General features: G+C 43.0%; 3 protein-coding genes across 3 annotated transcripts; 1 reads left to right on the top strand and 2 right to left on the bottom strand.

Annotated features, from left to right (window-relative positions):
- Positions 1-340: 340 nt before the first annotated feature.
- LOC124195873 (ski oncogene-like) lies at positions 341-7,327 on the bottom strand. Its single transcript, XM_046590496.1, has 5 exons — positions 5,088-7,327; positions 3,091-3,568; positions 2,764-2,876; positions 2,590-2,682; positions 341-2,503 (listed from the first exon to the last, which is right to left on the bottom strand). Exons 1-5 carry the CDS (start codon positions 6,588-6,590, stop codon positions 2,447-2,449), a joined length of 2,244 nt encoding a protein of 747 aa, XP_046446452.1. The 5' UTR covers positions 6,591-7,327; the 3' UTR covers positions 341-2,446.
- Positions 7,328-10,678: 3,351 nt separating this feature from the next.
- Positions 10,679-14,064, bottom strand: LOC124195875 (atypical protein kinase C-like). Its single transcript, XM_046590499.1, has 11 exons — positions 13,746-14,064; positions 13,563-13,684; positions 13,415-13,504; positions 13,218-13,354; positions 12,783-13,155; positions 12,550-12,722; positions 12,069-12,484; positions 11,862-11,980; positions 11,507-11,676; positions 11,313-11,428; positions 10,679-11,243 (listed from the first exon to the last, which is right to left on the bottom strand). Exons 1-11 carry the CDS (start codon positions 13,814-13,816, stop codon positions 11,156-11,158), a joined length of 1,875 nt encoding a protein of 624 aa, XP_046446455.1. The 5' UTR covers positions 13,817-14,064; the 3' UTR covers positions 10,679-11,155.
- Positions 14,061-15,660, top strand: LOC124195878 (F-actin-capping protein subunit beta-like). The gene is made up of 4 exons (XM_046590507.1): positions 14,061-14,415; positions 14,538-14,749; positions 14,813-15,185; positions 15,259-15,660. Exons 1-4 carry the CDS (start codon positions 14,413-14,415, stop codon positions 15,496-15,498), a joined length of 828 nt encoding a protein of 275 aa, XP_046446463.1. The 5' UTR covers positions 14,061-14,412; the 3' UTR covers positions 15,499-15,660.
- Positions 15,661-15,749: the final 89 nt, after the last annotated feature.

Below are 15,749 nucleotides of genomic sequence, written 5' to 3'. Positions count from 1 at the left end.
AAAAAAAAAGAACTACTTTGAAAAGTTGCCAAGTTGAAAGTTAATTTTTAGCAGCTAGCAACTCCCGACTGTCTGGAGAAATTCGACGACCAGAATTTTAAAATAACGGAAGGCATTGGGTTTTGTAAAGGAAAATTTCAATCTTTTCTTTTACCAAATGTCTCTCGATTTGTCAACCGATTTTTTGGTGATTCCGTCTTTGAGTTCAATCGAGTTACGTTTTGAAAGTGACGCACGTTACAGGGATTCGAGTCCGAAAGGATCAAACGAATTGGATTACAACCAAAAAAGTTTTTTTATAAAAAAAAAAAAAAAGATGATAGACGAACAAAGAAAAAACTGCGTTCCAATTTCAAGTCTATTCAGATTTTTTCCTTTTCTCTCTCCAATATTATCATTGAAGCGAAAAATCACAAGTTTTTATCGGGCTGAAGAGGAAAAAAATCATTCCAATATTTTATAATAATAATGAAAAAAAAAGATGGATTTTGAAGCGGAAACATCATAAATGCAGTATAGACATGAGAGAAAGAGATTTAAAAAAATACAAATAAAGAAATGAGTCAATCTCGTCCTCTTATTTGTGTTTCTTTAATGAATAATATCGACGATTACTTTTCATTCTTTCTTTATGTCTCGTTTGTGTGTCAATAATAAAACAAAAAAAAAAAAGTCAGGACAGAAGAGAGAGATTAGCTTGAACAAAAGAAATTATGTCACAATTTTACATAACACCGGTAGAAGCGCGCGCGCACAAGAGATGTGTGTGTGTGTGTGTGTAATGTGTACAAAATTGTCTCTGGGCTGGCGGTGGTGGTGGAGGACCGTTTTCTTTTTTTCACTCCGATTTGTTTGTTTTTGTTTTCGTATAGAAGGGAAAATTCAACAACAATAAAAAAAAAAATGAATCGATGATTTTTCATATCAACTGAGTTGCCAGTGAACACATCCGACATAGTAATAATTTTGTACTTTTTTTCCTCTCTTTTCTCGCATTTTTTTTTCTCTGGTTTTCATAAAAAGCTTTCCACCCATACGCCCAATCTCCCAGTTAATTCGGCCCCTTTTTTCAACGAATAATTGATAAAAAAACAAAAGAAAAAAAAAAACAAACAGATATATATATATAATAATATGTATATATATGTAGATAATATAGATATATCGGACCATTATCAGTGGTGGTGCCGAAACAAAAACGCGCTCAGGTGTGGCAGTCGATCCCTTGGCAGTGAAACAGACTTGACACAAACATGTAATGCACGCTGCTTAAATTTTTCTTTTTTTTTTCTTCTTTCGAAATTGTTGTTGGTTGTTCAAATGGGCACATAACATTGGGGAGGGCAGGGGGTGGTTTTTTTTTAACGTGTCCGCGGCTCTAATGAATATTTTTTTTTTGTTTATAGCTAGGTTACGTAAACTATAGATAATTTTTAAAAAGTGAACATGAGACAGATAGAAAAGAAGAAGCTGGGGGGACAAGAACAATTTGTGTGTGTGTGTGTGTGTAAAGGGGGGGAGAGGTAAATTATTATTTTCTTTTAACACTTTTGTTTTAAACCCGGTCGGATGTTAACAATTTTCGCACAAAAAAAAAACACCACAATCGTGGAGGAGGTGGAGGATGAGCCAACATTGGGCTCGGCTCAAATCCAATCACAATTATTATTATAAATTACACACAATCAGGTCGTAGCCGAATTGAGCTGACACACAACTTTATCACCCTCCGATTTTGTCGCCTCAAAAAAAGGGGAAAAATAGAGCATCATCATCATGATCCAATTTCTTTGAATAGCTACTCCACTAAACTTCCCAACTTCTTCTCTTGTATATACAGTCGATATCGTATATATAATATATAAATTGTTTAAGAATTAGAGATAGATAGAGAAGATAAGATATATATCAAAGAATCACTACCCCCCATTCAAAGGTAAACTACTGTTTTCTTTTTCTTTCAACATCCTGACGATTTCGTCCAATAGTGTCTTACCCTCGTCTCTTTTTTGTTTTTTCGTTTCATTTTAAGTAAAGAAGAGAACAAGGAAAAGAGTTACGATAAGGGAGACAGGGCCGGGATTACCCACCCAAGAGGACGCTCACGCGAGCTTAAGCACACACACTCACGGGCAGGGCAGAGTGTGTCTGTGTGTGGGGGGAAAAGGGGAGGGACTTGGTGTGTGTGTGTGTCTGTGTGTTTGGGGGATATTGTACAGAGTCCTTCTCTCTCTCTCTCTCCTCTTTCTAAAGAGATTGGCACGATTTTATGTGAGGCTTCCGCACAGCTCATTTTGATGGCCTCCCCCCCCCCACTTGTCACCGAGGCGCAGTCGAGTTCTTTGCTCTTCAAACTACACACACACACACACACACACGCAACCAAAAACAAACAAAACGAAGGAGGAGGAAAGAAAAAAGAAATCTCAAATCGAGAAGATGAAACCTAAGTAGATTTGTACTTGGTGCTGCTACCATCGCATTCCGTCAAATCTGTCCTCAACTGCAAAAGAGAAAGAAAGAAAAACGACAATTAATTTTTCGTTTCGAGTATAACGGGGAATTTAGGTTTCCAAAGGGTTTCCTCACCTTGAGAACAGCGTTGTTGGTTGTTGTTGGTGGGTACTGCTGCTGCTGCTGCTCCTGGGCCCAGTTGAGACGGAAGCACAAGCGGCGAAATGCCTATGTGTGAGAAAAAAGTATACCTCAGTACAGAGTCAGAAAGAAAATAGGAGGGGGGAACTCTTGTTTAGGGGTTCGTACCTGGAGTACCAACCGGCTGTTGGCTGAATCACATCCTCCCCTTGTGAGAAGCTCTTCAACTGAGCTGACTTCTTGAGCCAGATTAGCCGGTAGCTCCCAGACTTGTTTCTCATCTGCACATTAAGAAATCCAAGGAAAAGAAAAAACAAAATAAGACAAACGAGATTATTTGATGAAACGTGGGCATCAAGATTGTGTGGGTCGCATGTCGTCCATTGACTGCGATTAAGGTGACATCACCGGGCCGTCAGGACATGGTTGCACGCGGCGTTGTGTGATCTCTCTTATGTTATATAAAGAATAGTATGGCCAGCGAGAGGGTCGTACCTCCATTGTGAGACGGTATCGATTCAGAGTCTTCCGTGTCGGTGCTGCTCAATTCAATTTCGGGGTTGCCGACCGACGGCGGCGGCAAAGGATCGGCGGCGTAGGCGTTAGGTGGAGCGGCAGAATGGAAAGCGAGACGGGGCGGGGCCAGCAAAGCCACATTCGGCTGTCCGGCCTTATCGTGCGGGATTCGCGATGAAGTTTCCTGGAGAGGAGGAGGAGACTCACGCAATCCATTGCCATAGGCACTACTCCCGACGCTGCTGTTGTTGTTGTAGACGGCGGGGTGGAGGTGATGATGATGATGGTACCCGGTCGACGCCGGATCGTAGGGCGTGGTGACGGCTGGCGATTGGCGACCGCCATGTTCTTTGTACCTCTTTGCATGGTGCTGGTGCTGGTTCTCCACCATTATGTCGGCTGCAGTGGTTGTTGCCGCCAGATAGACTTTACTCATTTTCATGGGCTCCTCGGCCGTCTAGTGAAATCAGAAAAATACCATCAGATTGCAATGCCTTGGCTGGGCAGCAAAGGCGGGGGTGGGCATACAGATATATATATTTCAGTGGAGCTCATTCATTCGCCGAGGGTCACAAGCTCGACGTGTTTATGTCCATGGCGGAGTATACAATATCCGCCTCCAGAAAGAGAGAGAGAGAGAGTTGGCATCGATTTTTCTCCCCCTTCAACATCCTTGGTAGTACTATACTTTTTCCCAGCCTGCCATCAAGACAACAACGACGTCATCTACTACTTCCTATGCTCTCTTTCCTCCCTCTTTGTGGGTCGCTATAAGAGGGAAAGAGGAAGCGCTCCTAGCTCCTAAGCGATCGATGAAGCCCTCCGTTCTTCTGCTTCTTCATTCGACTGTCACCGCCTACGCTAGCTAGCTCTCTCTCTCTCTCTACTATAGAGATCGACTAGAGGGAAAATGTGTTTTCATTTTCTTTCTCGTCTTACTTGGCTTTGACGGCCTTATTATCAAGTTTCGACTTGATGCTAACCAGATGGTAACAATTAGTGAGATCTTCCTTTGTTGACTGGCCTAGGAAAATAACGAGCTTCTTGGCGCGCAAAGTCCGACTTTAACTACTTTCCAAGAAAATGATTATTACGAATCGGCCTATATATGGAAGGCCTGCGCTTTCACAGTCTCTCTCTCTCTCGAAAAAAAAGTTTTCCCCCACCTCTTTTTGGGTAGGAGCTCCACCCACAAGTCAAAAGCAAAGTCTTGGCCGCTCACCTCGTAAAAAGAAGAAAAAGAAAAAAGGTTGAGGTGCTAAGGGAAAATAGAAAAATGAACCCTCCGCCCCCTCTCCTATTTTCAATCGAATAACTTTAAAAGAAGAAGAAGAAAATTCCCGACTAAAATTATCTCGCGTAGAAAAAGTCGAACAAATGGCGTCACTATCGACAGACTCTCCTTTTGGGGGGTAAGAAGTTGAAAGAAAGAAAGAAAAAAGTCGTACGTATACGTCGTGACTCATGTGGCCCCAATTCAAGGAACTTGGATGGTGATCAACTGCGCAATTACCCGTGGCGTGCGTCGAAATGCCCCTCTTCCTCATTATCTTATACGATTCGCCTACAGTTGGAAATGTGTACTCCACAAATTTTCTTATTCCACCAGAGGCAACGAGGACGAGTTATCGTTGATGAACGTGACTGATTGACCACTACGACGAGACTATAGTCAACTGGCTCAAAAACAAACTAAAGGAAACTAAAGTTACAGCCATCAAAAACTGGATCTTGACATTGTCCGAGTCAGTTAAAAACTAAGTAAAAATTATGTTCCAGACTTTTGAGAGGGAGCATAAAATGTCTGACCACATTCCTGGATTATAATAGTTTTTTATTTTATCCATTAAGCTAAAAAAGTTTTCTTTTTCAGAAAAAAGAAAGAAGGGGGGGATTCATTAGCTGTCAAACAGGAAGCCCACTCCCGAGTGTGTCTGGTGGGATTTAATGGGCAGTTAATAACAATAATAATCTACCTGGAGTTTCCTTTTAACGGCCACGGCTGCTGCCGCTGCTGCCGTAGCGGCTGTCGATGAAGAACAACCAAATCGATTCTTAAACTCGTCCAGCTGATGAAGGAGAACCTCGTTGGATGGCTGCGGCTGTTGTTGACGACGGGCCAGAAGGAGGTAGGCCCGCCAGTTGGTCGAATCGAAACCCCAATGGCATGTTCGATTTTCCACCGAACGATGGGCGTGACTAATGAAATCAGCGGGACTCAGAGTCAGACTGCAGTCGGCACACTCGATGCACACTGCGTCTGGTGACGTATACAATTCCGGCTTGCACAAACCCTCGCACTTGCCGAAACATTGGTGGTAGACGCGGAACCAGGCATTGCTGCCGCTGCTGCTGTTGTTTTTGCGACTACACCGGGTGGTGTTGTCGCCTCCTTCATCATCCATAAGAGTTTCCGGTTCCTTTTTGACGATGCAATCCTTCATGGAGACTTCAGAAGGGCCCGAAGGAAGAGTAGCAGCAGTAGCCGGCAGTTGTTGAGCCGGCCCTGTTCGATGCGGTTCGGGAGCGGATCCAGCACTGGCTTCGTTGAGCCCGCGACGCAGCAAGGCGCTGCACAGCCTCTGGGCGTCGGTTTTGGTAATGAGCCCGCAGCTGGCGGCAGATCGGGGCAGAATGGCCGGTGCTGCCTTGAGGCTGTCGAGCTGCTCGGCCGTGCAGCGGGAGCAATTGATCTGCAATTCGTCGCAGACGGCATGAATTTGCATGACGTAAAATTGTCGAAGGACCGAGTTGAGGATTTGGGGCAGGCAAAGGCGCGGCTCGCCACCGACAGTGAAACAAGCGATCGGTTGGCCCTCCAGCTGCGTCTCATTTCGTTCAGCGTGACTCCAGCCTCGATCCGCCGCGCTCAAAATAGGGAACGATGGTAGCAGCAGCGGTGGCTGCACTGTTGCTGGCTGCTGCTGCTGCTGCGGTGACGATGGCAGAAGCGGTTTGGTTGCGGTCCGGACTGAGGCGGCAGCGGCTGCTGCGTCGCGATTCGAGGACAAATCAACGGCATCCTTGTCCTTGATTGTGGCATAATAGGCCGGTCGTTTGAGTTTCAGCACTTTGAACTCGTCGTACTCTGCGTGCTGGCCACCGCCGCGTGTCGACCAGCAGTTGTCGTGCGACGACGACGATTTCTCGTCAATGGGTTCGCTCTTGACTCGGATTTTACAGGGAGCAGCAGACGACAACGACGACAGATCGGCCATAGACGACTTGACTGATGTGGCTACCACAGGCAGAGGTAGATTGGGGTATGCATAATAAACCAGACCTGAACCGGCTTGTTCGGCCCCGTGTTCCGGCCCAGCCAGGATTCCATTGGGTCCCGACAACGAGCTCGAGGCGGCCGATTGGTAAGAGCGTAGAACTTGCTTCAGGTGTGGACTGGGATAGGCCGCGACCGACGGTGCAGAGGCCGCGACCGAAGCGCCTCCAGTGGCAGTCACAGACGACGGCGACGACATCATATCCAACAAACGACCTTGAGAGTCTCCCCCCTTCTTCTTCTACTCGACTTTCGACAACAATGTTAAATCGATCGTTTAACTCGGCTCACTCTCAGTGTATCAGAACCAGAAAACAATTCTAAAGGTGACTTGCCAAACCAGGATCAAAGCAGACGCCAGAAGGGATAAACTACTTCTCCAAAAATAATGGCAGTTCTCGAAAATGTTGAAGAAGCCCCGTACCAACAGTGAGAGAGAGCTCCTCGTCTAGGCGATTCTCCTCACACACACACACATCCACACACACAACTTTTTTTTTGGCTTCCGAGCATGTACACACTCACACACACAGGAGAGAGAGAGATGGATACACATAGACACTCGTTTGGGTGCGAACCACAAAAGAGCCAGCCAGAAACGCCAGAAACAAGATCACCTTTTAGTCGCAACTACTAAACCATCCATGGTAGTAGTCGAGAGAATGCCCTCGACAACGGCAATGAACAAGGCCGTAACGTCATGGCCGACGTTCTGACTTGTGTGTGTATGTAAATAGACGTTCGATCACATTGTTCCAACTAAACGGGGGAATCTTATTCTTGCGCCCAGATTTTTATCAGTTCACTTTTGGAGGAATGAAGCAACCAGAGATACACACACACACACAGAGACACACGTTACGTACTTGTGGAAAGTCCACTTGAACCACCTTCTCACGGCGGATGTTCACTCTAGACTGACACAGTAGGCTAGACGACTAGACTGCCGCCTGTGAGTACGCCCGTCTCGCCGACACGGCGGCGGCCATTTTGGATTTATCCTCCTGGCGGAGAAATCAAGCAACATGGATTTTCCCAATATAGAACAAAACAGAAGGGGGGGATGGGAGGGTCGAAGAAAAGTTTCGGCAACCTGACGGGCACACGCGATTAAACGCCCTAGACGAGAGAGAAATTTCCCAAAGTTTTTTTTTCTTTTCTTTTATCTATAAAGAAAATCTTGTTCTCCCCCCCCCTCCTTTCTTCCACCAAAGCCAACATTCTATTTTCTTTTTAATTTTCAAAATGGCGGAGCCAACAACGTGACTAGTCTCTCAAGTCGGTCGTCCTTGTGGCCACCATTTTTTAAAAATGGGTGAACTGGTATTGGAGAAACGGGCAAAAAAGGGCCTCCCACACCAGCAGCAGACACTGTGAAAGAAAGATGGCGTCGTGTAAAAACTCGTCTCTCAGCTGTCTGCTGCTGCTGCTGCAGCCGGATATTTTTTCATCTATGGAAAGGTCGCCGTCGTTCGTCGTCGTCGTCGACGGAAAGTCGAGATTTTCGGCGCCAAACATTTTCTCGCCCTGACCTGAATAACTTTTTTTTCTTCTCTGCACGTGAAAAAATATATATATATAATAATAATAATTCTGTCAGAGTCTCTCTTCTTCTTCTTCTTCTGGTTATTAAGACCACGACGACGCGCTGAACTTTCTAAATACATTATTCATCCACCATCTTTTTCTGTTCCTTTCTGATGATGATTTTTGTTTCGTCCGAGGGAGAAAAATACCTCGATATAACACATTCACAGACGTAGATGGATGGGTGTTCCGCTTTTTTTCCCCCTGCCGAAAAGCTGTGTGTGTCGTCGGGCGACGTGACGTCACCGAGGCGCCGCTTTTAAAATTGGGAATAAATATATACAAGGGGAGGAATTCTTCTGTCGTCTGCACAGTCTCCGCGCCATGTGAAAGGCCGTAAGATAATTTTGTTTTTCTTTTTTGGCGGAACCAGATGTTGTGTTTAGCACGCCACCCTTTCCTTTAAAAAAAAAGTGGAATTTCTTTCTGTCGTTTCCACCAAAGCCTTTTGGGCGTTGGGTTGAACAGCCAAAGGAAAACTACTGGCAAATCAAAAAGTCGCCAAACATGGCCCTACGACGAGAAACCTTGCCAACAGCGTAGTATATACTCAAGTACCAAATAATCAAGTACACTACCCACCTTTCTAGCTCCGAATCTTTTTAACGGGGATCCCTCCTCTCTCTATTTGTCCTATCTTTCTTTTTTGATAAAGTTCAAATAGCCAAAAACAGACTTGACGCTGCTGCTGCTAAATACACAACAAACTTTTAGCGATTGTGTTTTTTGGTGGAAGGAGCAGAGAAAAGTCTGACCTTAAATCTATATAGGAACTAGCAGTGAGAGAATCTCTCTTTTAGAAGAAAAGAAAGAAAAGCCAAAAAGAGAGAAGGTCGCGCAAAAGACCCAAAACATTTGCGTCATCATTGGCCCAGCCCAGAGGGTTAGAGAACCGAGCCGAGTCTCTTCCATGCTCAGCCAGCAGCTCACAGAGGACTTTTTGGCTTTCTCTCGCAGGTCTGCTGCTGCTGTTTTTATTTGTTATTTTTACACCGCCATTTTCTTTCTTTCTTTCTTCCCCCCACGTCTTTTCATCATCCCCGTCTTCTTTATGTAGTTCTTCGCCATTGATTGTTTCAAGAATGGCTCCAAGTCGGCGGCGTCACGGTTGTTGTTTTGCTTTTAGATATTTTATTTTTTCTCTTCTGTAAACTTTCCAAGTTGTCTAGCCTCTCCCGAAATTAATAACGTTAAGAATATAAGGTAAAATGTGATGTCAAACATTGTTCAATTGATTGCAAACGCGATTACGTCGTCGACTCAAAAACGTTTTGTGTGTTTGTTTGTTTTTATCTGTTGCCACGCCAGATGGTTGAACTTTGAGAGCTAAATGAATCATTTGATGTTTTGGGCATGACCAACACAACGCCTTTTGAATGCTGCTACACTCTTAAAATCAGCAGATAAATTCAACACTTTGTTTTACGTAACAGCAGCCATAGACCAGATATTAGACAGGAAGGCAAAGTACACCGGCGGACACTGTTGCCTAGCAAAGGGCAAACACGCTCGCCCAAAATTGTGTTTTTCAATTATTCTGGTTCAAGGACGTTTGTCGATCGATTGGAGAATTCCTCGCGTTCGGGAGAAAAGAAAAAAACATGGCGCCGATTGGATTTTCAGTGTGTGTGTGTGTGTGTACCCCCTCCACGTGCTACCAAAACATGAATTTATGTGTCCTTTTTTTTCTTTTCTCTCCGACTGAATTCTTGACTAACATCGTGGAAATACGAGTCAAATAAACATGTGGCAGCCAAATGGATGCCAAGTTATCACGAAAGCGTCTGTCGTAGGTTTATACCTACATTTTTAAAATGCAGCAGCATTTTTATTATTTACAAGTACGCTTAATACGACCTTTAAGTAGCCGGAGGCCATTTTGGCACCCAAGGTCTACGTGTGTTAAGAAAAAAGAGCCCGAGACGTAACAAATGTAACGGTATAACTTTTTGGGTTGTGTCGCTCCGCCTGCAACCACAAAAATGAAAAAAAAAACGAAACTCGACTAAAACTTGATTGTGTGTGTGAAATCTTGATTACGAAAATTTGTCTAATCTAAAAGATATCCTTCTTAAACAAAACAAGGATATAAACCTGATTTTGTTTTTATTAAGGGGGGGAGAGAGAGGGGCTGATTCTTTTATAAATATTTCCATAAAAGAACCTTTTTCATCGAAATTAAAAGAATGCGCAATGGGAAAAAAAGGATAAGAAAACACCATAGGGTGAGGGACATTTTCCGCGGCCCCGAAAGAATAAAAATAGAGAGCGTAAAATGTTTTCTGGGGTTTTCTTTATTCCTTTACACACACACACAAGACGAGTTTGTGTGTGTGTATCTCTTTAAATGTATAGGGGAATCCAACCGCAAAACGGTCGATGTTCGTTTCTTTCTAGAAAAGAAATGTCCGACAACGACTTCCTCCTACACGCTTTTTTTTTCTTTCCTTTCTTCGTTCGAAAAATTTCAACCAATAAACGAGTGGTTTCGTGCGTGATAAAAACTACTTTTCTCTCATCGATATTTAGTAATAAACCCCTTTTTCCTCTGCATTACATCGTTTAGCATAAAGACAACCAACGATTGTGCTAACGGCACGTCGTACCGTAGAAATGCCTTTCCCATCGAACAACAACAGGTTTCACCAATTATAATATTAAAAGGCCACCACCATTTCTTGACTGTGGATGCCATCTAGCTGATTGTGTCGACATCTTTCTTGTATATTTCTAACAAGACGGAAAAAGGCGATCTGTGTAAGGCGGAAATATAATAATTAACCAGACAGAGATTTTCTTTTTGGCTAAAAGTGACCAAAACAAAATGGCTTTTAAAAGTGACACAAAAAGAAAAGAAGACAAAAGAGATGAAGGCAGTTGTACAACAGATCGAAAAGGTGACGGAGGGAAAGAAAGATGTTCCAATGAGGCAAGAACTGGAATGGACGCAAAGTCGATTAAGACTTGATCTATCATATTTAAAAATACTGGACCGAATAAACTGATGGTGAAAAGGGGAGGGGGAAAAAAACGAAAGAGAAGAAATGGTAGGCTGTTAGAATTTTTGCTGCCGTGAAACCTGCCAAACTTTCCCTATGAAACATGTGTGTGTGTGGTTCCAATTTTTAGTGTAAATCTTATAATGGCATGAAAGCGAATGCTTCGTTTTCTATTCTAATCCTAGACGCAGTCTTCCAATGACATGAGCAAAGGATTGACGTACTCGAAACCTTCAAACTCAGACTGATCGATGCGTTCAATGACCGTCCTGCAAAGCAACAAAAAATAAAACAAAAATAAAAATCGATTCTTAATCGACAGACGATCCATCACTTACTGATCGTCGGGTGTCAGTTGGACTGGTTCGTCTGTGAACTCGGGTGGAAAGTGAGCCAGATCACGGTCGGAATCTAGACGAGGCACGTAAGGTGGAGCCACTTGTTTCTTCTCCAACTGTGCACGTATGAAAAAAGATTAGTAATCTGTTCCTAGAATGTGGATTAAACGTGTAAAAGAGAGAGATGTTCATACCATTTCCCAGTCGACTGATTTAAAGAATGGATGATGGACGATATCGACAAAGCCCGTTTCTTTTCGACAACCCAAACGATCAGCTGGATTCTTATTAAGAAACCCTTTGAGGACAGAAGAAGCCTTCACAGATAACGACCTGGGAATGCGAATCGTCTTTTCCAGGATGACTGCAATATGAAAAGAAAAGAAAAAACACACAATGTTTTACAAACAACACATTTACAATCCTCTCAAGTGGAAAAAGGTCACGCGATCTTGATAAGACCCCGTTTTTCTTGCGAACTTTATCAAATGGACTCGCGAGTTTCCACAAAGCAAATATTATAATAAAGAAGACAAGATGAAGCTCTACCGTGAAACAGATAATCTTCAGTGTTTTGGTCAGGATTCTCTGAAGCGCCGACGATGTCGAAAGGTGAACGACCGGCCAACATTTCATACAACAATACACCCAGCGCCCACCAATCCACACTGATAAAAACGAAGAAAAAGGTTAGACATTTTCGCTACAGGGGAGTTAGCGTTCCAGATTCTATTGGGTTTAATTTGTAAACATTACCTGAAACTGTAGTCTTCTCCGCGCAGAATTTCAGGAGCGATATAGTTGGGCGTACCACAAAAGGTAGACGTGGTATCACCCGGACGGATGCCCTCTTTGCACATTCCGTAGTCGGTGAGTTTGATATGACCTTCATGGTCCAGTAGGACGTTATCTAGCTTCAGATCACGGTAAATAATTCCTTTCTCGTGTAGGAAATTGAGCGCCAAAGAAATTTCAGCCGAATAGAATCGAGCGTGCTCCTCAGGAAGTCGCCTTTGGCGCTGCATGTGGAACATTAAATCACCACCACGTACGAATTCGATGACAAAGAAAAGGCGTGACGTCGTCTGGAAACACGAATGCAAGCCAACCAAGAAAGGATGGTTGGATGCCGTCTCAAAGACATGTTTTTCCGTTTGAACCCAGTCAATATCCTGAAAGTCGAGTTGTTCAATTAGAAGAAGTTGTTGATAAAATCAAAGAATCAATTTTCTTATACCTCATCATCGGTAACAAGTTCCTTTTTGATTACTTTCATGGCGTAAACCCGACGAGTTCGTCGTAATTCAACCATCAACACTTTAGCATAAGAACCACGACCAATCACACGAATCAATTCAAAATCCGCCATCGAATACGGACGTTGAACAGCACCACCTTCGACACCTTCTTCTAATATTTTAAAGTATACAATTAAAAATCTGAATTGTTTTGTATGGAAATATAAAGTACCTGGACTTCCATCAACCGGAACACTCACACTGTGAGACTCAAAAATAGGTTGTACTATTGGCGGTGCGGACGGTGCTTCGGTACCATCACCATTCTGTCGCAGCGCTGTCGGGGGTTCTCCGGCATTAACAACAGGGCTTATAGATGGAATAGCAGCAGCGGTCACTGCGGACCCTGAACTGGTATTGAGCGCGCTATTTGACAGTAGATGAACCTGGGATGGAGTGTTCAGAGCGGCCACTTGCTCCGTGTTGCAACTGATCTTGATAAGCTTGTGGCACTTTTTGTGGATGAGCAGCTTGCACTGAATGCATTTGAATCCTTGCCGACCTAGACCCCAGATACGGTCGTGACAGTAAGCGCAAGAAGCTCTCTGTCATAAAAATGGAAAGTAAGGATTACTGGGAATCAATGGTGTTGCATGGATAAACTTACGCGATTGAAACGTTTTGCCTGGAAAAGATGTCCATTGACTCTGTACAGTTTCCGCCATCTACGAGCACCACGTCGATAAATACTTTTATCTTCTCCAAAACATGGAAGCCCTGGTGACACAGGGACACTAGGGAAAACTGAATTTTAAAAAGAGTAATTAAATTTCAAGTTTATACACAAGTAGAATTAAAAAATACCATGAATAGTGATTTCTGAATCGTTGTTCACTTCATACAGACGAATAGCTTCATCAATTTCAACTTGTGAAGAGATAGTACATGGATCACCTAAAGGGATGTAAATCATAGTAAAAGAAAACTGTGTGGATTGTATGTGTTGTACAACCTTCTTCGTCAATCCATTTCATGGTAAACTCTTGATCAGGAGAAAACTGGCAAATGGCTCGCATCTCATTTTGGAGATCATCCAACAGGATCTCAGAGTTTATGTAAGTCACGAGAATTTTCCTGCAAAATAACTAATGAGGTAAGTACATACAAAGATTGAAAAAAAAAACATGAAGTATACCCGCTGAAAGCTGCCTTGACTTTGATTTCGGCCTTTTCCCCATCACTCACGAGGGTGGTGGGCATCGTCATTTAAAACAACAGGTGGGTTGGGCACAAATTGGCCGTTTCCTCAAAATTACAAACAAGTCCTCACGGCAGCCGGACTATTGTAACCATTTGAGGCTATCACTGATTGTGAACCACGATTCCACTATAACTTCTTTAAACTTCTAACAGAAAACACTTTTAGTTTTAACCTAAAAATATGAGTCAGGCGGTTAATACTGGCAAAACTGACGTTTCGAGGATTAACCTTCTATGCAGCCGCCAGGAGGCGTTCTCCGAGATTGATCAAAACTTGATTGATTTTAAAGAAAAATCGTTTTTGTAATTGTTTTTTAAATATTCTCAGCTATTATTTAATGACCAACAACACTTCCGTCATTTAATATGTGGATTTATCTCGAATTCTAATTCGAATCCGCAACCGTTTTTTTATTTCCCAGCAGGCAGAGATTTTCATTGCTTAGCGCAACTTCGGATTCAGAACATACATTTCTGTTTGTCACCGCCACTCATTTTTCACCTCGCCCATTTTTTGGTTTTTCCTGGGAAAAAAGGCCGGAAATCCTTTTCAGTTCCATTTTATTATCTCAAAAGTTTGTCGTTTCTGTCCATTTTGAACAATGGTAAGTTAAAAATCGAATTTATTCATATTTTCGGCTAGTATTAAACCTCCAATTTCAGAGTGAAAATTTTATTTGACATTTGACTTGTCTAATAATATTTCTCTTGTTATTTGTTTCTGCAGACGGAGGAGCAATTGAACCGAGCGTTGGACTTAATGCGACGTCTCCCTCCTCAGCAAATTGAAAAAAACCTGAGTGACCTGATTGACCTAGTTCCTGAACTGTGTGAGGATCTTCTATCATCAGTGGATCAACCACTTAAAATTGCACGTGATAAGAGAGAAGGAAAAGATTATCTTCTCTGTGATTATAACCGTGATGGAGATTCTTATCGGTAACAGTATTTACAGTTGTGTTGAAAACTTGACCCTAATAATAACAAATGTTGATCTGTCAGTTCTCCATGGAGCAACACCTATGAACCACCTCTTGAAGATGGAACACTGCCCACGGACAGGCTACGTAGATTGGAAGTAGAGGCCAATGCTGCATTTGATCAATACCGTCAGATGTATTTTGAGGGTGGAGTCTCCTCTGTGTACCTATGGGACCTGGATCATGGATTTGCTGGAGTCATTCTTATAAAACGAGCTGGTGATGGCGCTCGAAATATTAAAGGGTGCTGGGATTCGATTCATGTCATTGAAGTGCAAGAAAAGTCTACCGGCCGTTCGGCTCACTATAAGCTTACGTCGACAGTCATGCTATGGCTGCAGACCAGTCGTCCCGGTTCCGGAACGATGAACCTTGGTGGAAGCTTAACGCGTCAGGTAATATTATTGTTTACTTTTATGACCATGAGATATTTCCCTTAAATTGAACCGATTTTTTCTCTCGTGTTAGATGGAGCAAGACGGAACAGTAAGCGAGCCTACGTCGCACATCGTAAACATGGGTCGTCTTGTCGAAGATATGGAGAACAAAATTAGGCACACTTTGAATGAAATTTACTTCGGTAAGACTAAGGATATTGTCAACGGGCTGCGTTCCATTCAGCCTTTGGCCGATCAAAAGCAAAAGCAGGCTTTCAGCGAAGATCTGGCTAATGCTTTGCAGAAAAGACAAGGAAAAAGCGATCCTTAACTGATACATAATATTATAAATTGCATTTTCCTATTATTTCCCTTATTCAACCAAGTTTTTCCCCTCCTGTAAAGTATAACATCCATTACCCAATCAAGTTGTTGCCCGTTTTGCTTCAATTCACATGTTGAGTGATTGGAAAATAAAAGTTTGAAGTAAAAATCGTTAAATTTAAGGCTCCATTATTTTTGAAGTGCTTGAAATTGGTTTATTGAACTCTTTCGTTTTGCTGCATGGGAAATGGGTATGAG

The sequence above is a fragment of the Daphnia pulex genome, chromosome 6, assembly GCF_021134715.1.
Source record: "Daphnia pulex isolate KAP4 chromosome 6, ASM2113471v1".
Lineage (NCBI taxonomy): Eukaryota > Metazoa > Arthropoda > Branchiopoda > Diplostraca > Daphniidae > Daphnia > Daphnia pulex.
This window is presented reverse-complemented; position numbering and strand designations above follow the sequence as displayed.